The sequence below is a fragment of the Salvia miltiorrhiza genome, chromosome 8 (assembly GCF_028751815.1).
Source record: "Salvia miltiorrhiza cultivar Shanhuang (shh) chromosome 8, IMPLAD_Smil_shh, whole genome shotgun sequence".
Classification (NCBI taxonomy): Eukaryota; Viridiplantae; Streptophyta; class Magnoliopsida; order Lamiales; family Lamiaceae; genus Salvia; species Salvia miltiorrhiza.
Genome location: NC_080394.1, coordinates 57,244,984 through 57,252,601, shown reverse-complemented (window position 1 = coordinate 57,252,601; position 7,618 = coordinate 57,244,984). Strand labels below are relative to the sequence as shown.

At 37.2% G+C, this 7,618-nt stretch overlaps 1 protein-coding gene across 1 annotated transcript; it reads right to left on the bottom strand.

The window, feature by feature from the left end:
• Positions 1-2,331: 2,331 nt before the first annotated feature.
• Positions 2,332-4,306, bottom strand: LOC130999460 (pentatricopeptide repeat-containing protein At5g41170, mitochondrial-like). The gene is given in 3 exon segments (XM_057924987.1): positions 2,332-3,601; positions 3,604-3,652; positions 3,687-4,306. Coding segments are annotated over 3 exon segments (1,797 nt in total). The 5' UTR covers positions 4,263-4,306; the 3' UTR covers positions 2,332-2,429.
• Between the last annotated feature and the right edge of the window lie 3,312 nt (positions 4,307-7,618).

The following is a 7,618-nucleotide window of genomic DNA, read 5'->3' as shown; positions in this document are numbered from 1 at the left end:
ATAACAAGTGCAAAAGTAGTACTAGTTAGAGTTGGTTAACTTTAAAATAAATAAATAAAGTAAAGTTTTTTTTTTTAAAGGTTAAGTTGATTAAAAAAAAAAATAATGTGGGTGCCGCGGTAAATTATTACTATAATTTCTCCCTTTTACCATAAATTAATTGATTGAATTATCAAAACTAAAATCTTCATGCCATAATTTATTTTTTGTAGAAAATAAGTTAATATTTGTAGTACTCCTTCTGTCCCACTTCAAATTATCCAATTTTTATTTTGGGTTGTCTCACTTCAAATGACTCAATCCAAATTTAAAAATAAAATTAGGCATTTAACACTATTTTTTAAATTGTCCCACCATCACTTTACACGTTTATCACATACTCCCTCCGTCCGCCAAAATTATGTAAAATTGCTTGGGCACGAGATTTAATAAAATTGGTGATGATTTTGATGTAGTGGAGAAAGGGTCCCACCACTTTATGAGATGTGTGGTTGAGATTGAATTTTGAGTGTGTTTTTTGTAAATAAAGAGTGTTAGTAAGGATAAAATATTAACGAGAATGGTGGGACCATTGCCATAAAAGGAAAGTGATATAATCTTGGCGGACGCCAAATATAGTAATTTTTACATAATCTTGGCGGACGGAGGGAGTATTTCTTAATTTTCGTGTCTAAATTTTTTGGAACATTTGAAACGGGACGGAGGGAATAATAAATTATACCTTTCACGTAGAAGACTTTCTAGTTAAATAGAAACGAGCTTCAAATGTGAGTGCAATTATGCCATTTAGAATAGAAGCCCTCAACGACTTTTTAGGAATTGATTATGTTTATCTTATGACTATCAAGGATTGGAGCATGATGTACATACACTTGCACCTATGGCTGAACACATGAACTGTGCTAGACATGTCTATATGAATTGGAAGAAGCAACATAAAGGGTCTATTCTAAAGAACATGTTCTGAAACTTCCACAGTTAGATGCACCACTGTTGAGGAATACAAGCTAGCTATTATGGAGATCAAGAAGGAGAGTGTTGCTGTATATCAAGACTTTATTGATAGAGATGTCTGTCAATTCTGTAAGGCATTCATTTCTACTGAACCTCGTAGTGATATGATAGATAACAATATTAGTGAGACTTTTAATGGATACATTTTAAATGTCAGAGGCAAGCACATTATACACCTGTGTGAAGAAATTAGGAGCTCATTAATGGTTAGACAGGTTAAGAAGTTGAATGATATGTCTATGTGTCTGATTTGATCTGCCCTATGGTTATGAAAAAGTTGGAGAAAACCAAGCATGCTTCTAGATATTGTACTGCAATGCCTGCCAGTGCCACCTTAGATTGGATTCGGGCGAAATTACAACTTATGGGATATTTAATAATCAATCCTAAATTCATGTATTTTGTGACCAAAAAAAAGGCTATGATATAATCGAGAAAATTGACAAAGTTGATGTATTTTACGGTAATAACCTCTTTAAACTACTATATATTACTTTATAATTTTTTTCAAAACAATTCTACATGAATATATCAGTTACTCTCTATATCCCGCAAAGCTTGAGCAATTTCTTTTCGGCACGGATTTTAAGGAATTATTAGTATTTTGTGTGTTGAGTGTGTGATAAGTGAAAAAAAAAATGAAAATATGAATAAAGGGAAAAACTTTTGACATATAAGGAAAGTGCTCAAGCTTTGCGGAACAACCCGAAAAGGAATACTGCTCAAGCTTCACAGGACAACCCGAAAAGGAATACTGCTCAATCTTCGCGGGACAGAGGAGTACTAGATTTACATAAAAATTCTATTTGTTTTATTCTTCCATCACTACATTAAAAAATATATTTATAGTTATCACCGCACTTTTCTACTAATACAAGAAGAATAAGATCCCAAAAATACTATAGGAATATATTAATTTATTAAATTTACATTAAAAGTCTATATGATTTTTCATCCAGCACTACATTAATGAAAAATTTATCATTGATTTTATATTAACCATGAAAATAATGGTTTTTTCAATTTTTTTAATATATTAATTACTATATATTGTGAAATTTATAACAATTTATTGATGCGAAGTTCATGAATTGTGTGCAACGCACGCTCTGGTAGTTCCAATATAAAACATTGAATGGATTGCTTTTATGATGTACCCCATTTTTACATTCTTAACGAATGTTTTAGACATCATTTAAGTGAATGATGCAAATCCGCAAAGAGAGAGACCAAAAAACATCAAAACGAAGGCAAACTAGAAAAGAATGAAAGTCGCAAAATCAACTGCAGATAGAGATGGAAGAATCATCAATGCATCATCACAGCCTCATAGTGTAGAATGGAGTCAAGAAACAATTGAAGCATTTAAAATAATCAAAATAAAACACTATCTCTACCTTCCCTTACCATAACACCTATTTTGAAAAGAGGTCCTTCGGTACAAGTTTCTTAACCTTATCAAATAAAACACTATCTCTACCTTCTCTTACCATAGGTTCAATCAACATTGATAAAGTAGTTTCGTCAAGTGTGAATCCCTTTGAATCCATCTCTTCCAACAGTGGCATTGCATCATGCATCTTGTTCCTTTTCAGAAGACCTTGAACAAAAACATTGTATGTCACACTATCCGGCAAGCAACCGTTGTTTACCATTTGCGTCATCAAATCCTTAGCCTCCTCTATCTGTCCTTCTTCACAAAGTGCACCGATAAGGATTGTATATGTTACGACACTGGGCCGCATACCTTTGGATGGAAGCTCGTTGAAAAGATCCTTAGCCTCCTCCATCTGTCCTTCTTTGCAAAATGAATCAATCAGAATATTATATGTTATGACGTTGGGCTGCATACCTTTGGAGGAGAGTTTGTCGAAAAGATCCTTCGCTTGTCTAACTTTATTATTAATGCACAATCCCTCAATGAGAACATTGTAAGTCCTTATATCAGGAGACACTTGTTGAGCTTCCATCTCTTTGAACAGCTTTAAGCCGTCTTCACATTTGCCTTCACGAAATAAGGCCTCTAGCATTATGCTATAAGAAGCCAGATTGCGCTTTAACCTTTGGTAGGGAATTATGGTAAAAATTCGTGAAACTTCATCGACTTGGCCTTTTTTGCAATACCCATTCATCAAGCTATTGTAGCAAATGATATCGGGCTTGATTCCAGAATTTACTGCCAATCGGAAAATGCGTCTGGCTTCGTCCATTTTTCCTTGCATACAATACCCATTTATCAATGCAGCGTAAATGAAAATGTTAGGCTGTACATCAATCTCCTTCATGGATACCAACATATGCTCGGCCTCTTGCACCTTTCCATCTCTGCACCAAGCAGTCACAAAGATATTACATGTCACCACATCCGGACACACCTTATCAGCAATCATCTTCTTCAAAATGTCTTGAGCCTCGTCCATTCTTCTCCTATTGCATAACCCCTCAATTATTGAATTATATGTCACAACATCGGGTGAAATCCCCTTATCACCCAAAGAAGAGAAGAGTTGGAGAGCATCGTTCACCTTTCCTTCCTTGCATAGACGATCAATGACTGCAGTGTAAGAATAGACATCGGGTTTGCAGATTCCCTTTTCTTTTTCCAATAAGCAGAGCAATTCCAGCGCATGGAGAGTACCTACAGCTTTGCATATCCCATTAATCATAGTACTATACGTCTGTTCATTGGGCTCGCATAATCGGTAGACCAACAGCTTCCACAACACTTTAGTTGCCTCTGGGATCCTTCCAACCAACAATAACCCTTTAATGAGAGTGGTAAAGGTTACAACAGTAGGCTCGTACCCACGCTTGAAAAAAATGCCTAAGATCGCAAACCCAAAATCAGGTCTTTTCTGTCGGCAGTAGCAATCAATTGCAATACTCAATATGTAGTGATTTACAGGAACATCCCTTTGAAGCATTTCGTCGATCAGATGAAGGGCAAGAGAGTATTGTTTCATCTTGACCACAGTAGTCAACAATTTACTGAAAACAGAAGCATAAGGGCGCGGCTGCGTCCTCACCATCTCCCGAAATAGAGCGACGGCATCGTTGGGCTCACGTATAGATCCAAAATCGAATCTGGGATAGGCGGAGAAGTATCTAATTTGGTGGGTGAGATTATCAAAATTGAATCTGGGTTTGACAAGAAACGAGTGTAGAGAAGCAAAGGGGAGAGTGGATGAATTGAAAGAAGAATTGGAGATAATTCTTCCCAAAATCATGGCAGCGTGATTCCGACTCATTCTCACTCTTTCTTTCTAGGGTTTTGCAGAAAACAAAATTAGAGGTTTATGATGATAAGTGCAAAAGTAGTTAGAGTAGGTTAGCTTTAAAATAAATAAATAAAGTTAATTTTTTAAAAAACGACAGAAAAAAAAAAAAAAGAGAAGTTAAGTTAATTGTAAAAAAAAATAATGTGGGTTGCCGCGGTAAATTATTACTATTATAATTTTTCCCTTTTACGGTTTTACCATAAACTAGCATTTGCATCCCGAGTACCGGAAAACATTTTTTTTTATATTTATATAAAATTAATACTAATTCAATTATTATACTTATAAATATAATTAAAAAGTTAATTTTAATTGAATATATTTGAATTGGATATTAAAAAACTAAAAAAGAATTCACAATTATAAAATTTGATATTATGAAAAACAAAAACAAAAACAAAAAAAATAAAAATAAAATACTAATTAAAAATATATTTATTCAAAAAAGATGAGAGAGGAGAGAGAAATATATAAAACTTTAATACTTAAACAAATTTAATTTTTACATTTTAAATCAAATATTTTCATAAAATATATGCATATTAAATATTTTATAATTAGGTTAATTTCACAATTTTGGAAAAAAAATGTAACAACAAATAAAAAGTTAAAGAAAATGAAAATAAGAAAAATATATAGTTTAAACATAAACCTTCAATTTTATTATAACTACAAAATTGCCACTCAATTTTGAAATTGATTTTAAATTGAAAACTCCCTTTTTAATATAGCATAGATTAATTGATTGACTTCGCCCAAGCAGCCGCCTAGGACTTCGCCCCAGCAGCCGCGCCGCCTCCGTCGTCCCACCAGCCGCGCCGCCTCCGAGCTCCCAGCAGGAGGCCAAGATGTTTCCGATTATGTGAGTTCCAGAGGCCAATTTATGAGAAGAATTCTTCCCCAAGGAGTCCAAGTAGATGTATTTGGATTTGGAGCCCCAATTTAGGAGTTCCAGATGTATAATCCCTTGGCTGCCCAATGTCCATCCAGAAACCGGGCAAGACCATTGAATACAGTTTTCTCTCAGCATCAATTTCGGGTAATTTAGCGTACTCGAATACCCGATTCGAGTACCCGAATCGGGTATTAGGGTACCCAATTAAAAATCGGGTTCGGGATCGGGTACAGAGTTTGCGTCTTATTCGGGATCGGGTACCCGATTTTTTCGGGTAGGGTACCCGATCCCGATCCGATTCCCAGCCATAGTTACTATTGTATATAATACTCCATTCATCCCATTTCAAATAACCCAATTTCTGTCCCCAAGGGGACACCAAGCGGTGCGACCTCCTGTCTGTGAATAGTGAGGTCACGAGTTCAAACCCCACTGCTCCCCCTCCCCAACGCCCCCAAATCAAAAAAAAAAACCCCAATTTCTATTTTGGGTTGATCCTCTTCGAATTACTCAAATTTAAAAATAAAATTAGGCATTTAACACTATTTTTTGGATTGTCTCACCACCACTTTACACATTTATTACATATTTCTTAATTTCCGTATTTAATATTTTTAGATCATTTGAAGCGAGACGGTGGAGTAATAAATTAGAGTGATGCTAAACAGCCACATTGTGGCCACCCACAATTTACCTAAATAAAAAATAACTTAATTTATTTAACTTGTTTTTTAAAATAAAAATAAGATTTAGTTATTTTATTATATTCTCTACATTGTAGTTATTTTTTTGCAATTTTTTGATAATATTTTTATTTTTATTAAAAAATAAATTAAAAATAGAAATGCAAAAGAAAAAAAATTAAAAAATAGTACTCCCTCCGTCCCACTCCAATAGGCTCAGTTTCCTTTTTGGGTTGTCCCACTCTAATAGGCTCAGTTTCCTTTTTGGGTAAAAAAATTGTACTTAATTGGTGTGGACCACACCACTTTACTACCACTTTTCTACTAAAAAGTAAGTTTTCTTAATCTCCGTGCCCAAATGAAGTGAGCCTATTGGAGTGGGACGGAGGGAGTACAATAAAGAGAATATAATAAAATAATTAAATTCTATTTTTATTTGAAAAAATAAATTAAATAAATTAATATTTTTCTTATTATATTAGTGTGTGAGTGGCCACAATGTGGCTGCATAGATTTATTGAATAAAGGGTAAAGTACCAAATACCCCCCCGACGTTGACGTCCCTATCGCGTATAGCCCCCCATAGTCAGGGTAAGCGCTGTTTACTACCCTAACGTGGTAAAATCGTAGCAATTAACCCCCTGCTTTTTAACGGCCCTAAACACCGTCTGAATTTTTTTTATATGAAAAGTGGGCCCATCACCAATGGTTTTAAGATCAAATGTTAGGGTTGTGAACTCATAATTTTCCCATCGAAGAACCCTAGTTTTTCGATTTCGATTTCTCTTCTTGTGCGAGCGAATTTCTGTAAATTAAATTGGGGTTTCAATTCGTTCTTGGTATGTATAATACCTATGAGTTCCAATTCGTTTTGTGGTTCTGGCAATTCATTCCGAAGAAGGACGATAGACACGGACATGGAAGGTACTCCACGTTTTTGTATGTGCAAAATTGATGGCACGAGGGTGATAGCACCTTTAATGACTTCGTGGACTCTGACAGGGCTGGTAGCGCTGCACTCTGGCAAAGCTGTCTCTGGTAGCGCTGCACTCTGGCAGAGCTGTCTCTGGTAGTGCTGCACTCTAGCAGGGCTGGTAGCGCTGCACTCTGGCAAGGCTGGTAGCGCTGCACTCTGGCAGAGCTGTCTCTGGTAGCGCTGCACTCTGGCAGGGCTGGTAGTGCTGCACTCTGGCAGAGCTGGTAGCGCTGCACTCTGGCAGAGCTGTCTCTGGTAGCGCTGCACTCTAGTAGGGCTGGTAGCGCTGCACTCTGGCAGGGCTGGTAGCGCTACACTCTGGCAGAGCTGTCTCTGGTAGCGCTGCACTCTAGCAGGGCTGGTAGTGCTACACTCTGGCAGAGCTGGTAGCGCTGCACTCTGGCAGAGCTATCTCTGGTAGCGCTGCACTCTAGCAGGGCTGGTAGCGCTGCACTCTGGCAGAGCTTTCTCTGGTAGCGCTGCACTCTGGCAGAGCTGTCACTGATAGCGCTGCACTCTAGCAGGGCTGGCAGCGCTGCACTCTGGCAGAGCTTTCTCTGGTAGCGCTGCACTCTGGCAAGGCTGTCTCCGTCAGTGCTGTACTCTGGCAGGGCTGTCTATGCCAGCGCTGCCCGATCTGGCAGGACTGTCTCCGCCAGCGCTGCGCAAAACTTCAGGTTCTCTAAGCTGCGCCGGAACTTCAGTGCGCAGGAACTTCTCGACATAGCATAAACACAATGGGTAGTAAACATCAAAGCCAATTCAAAATGGG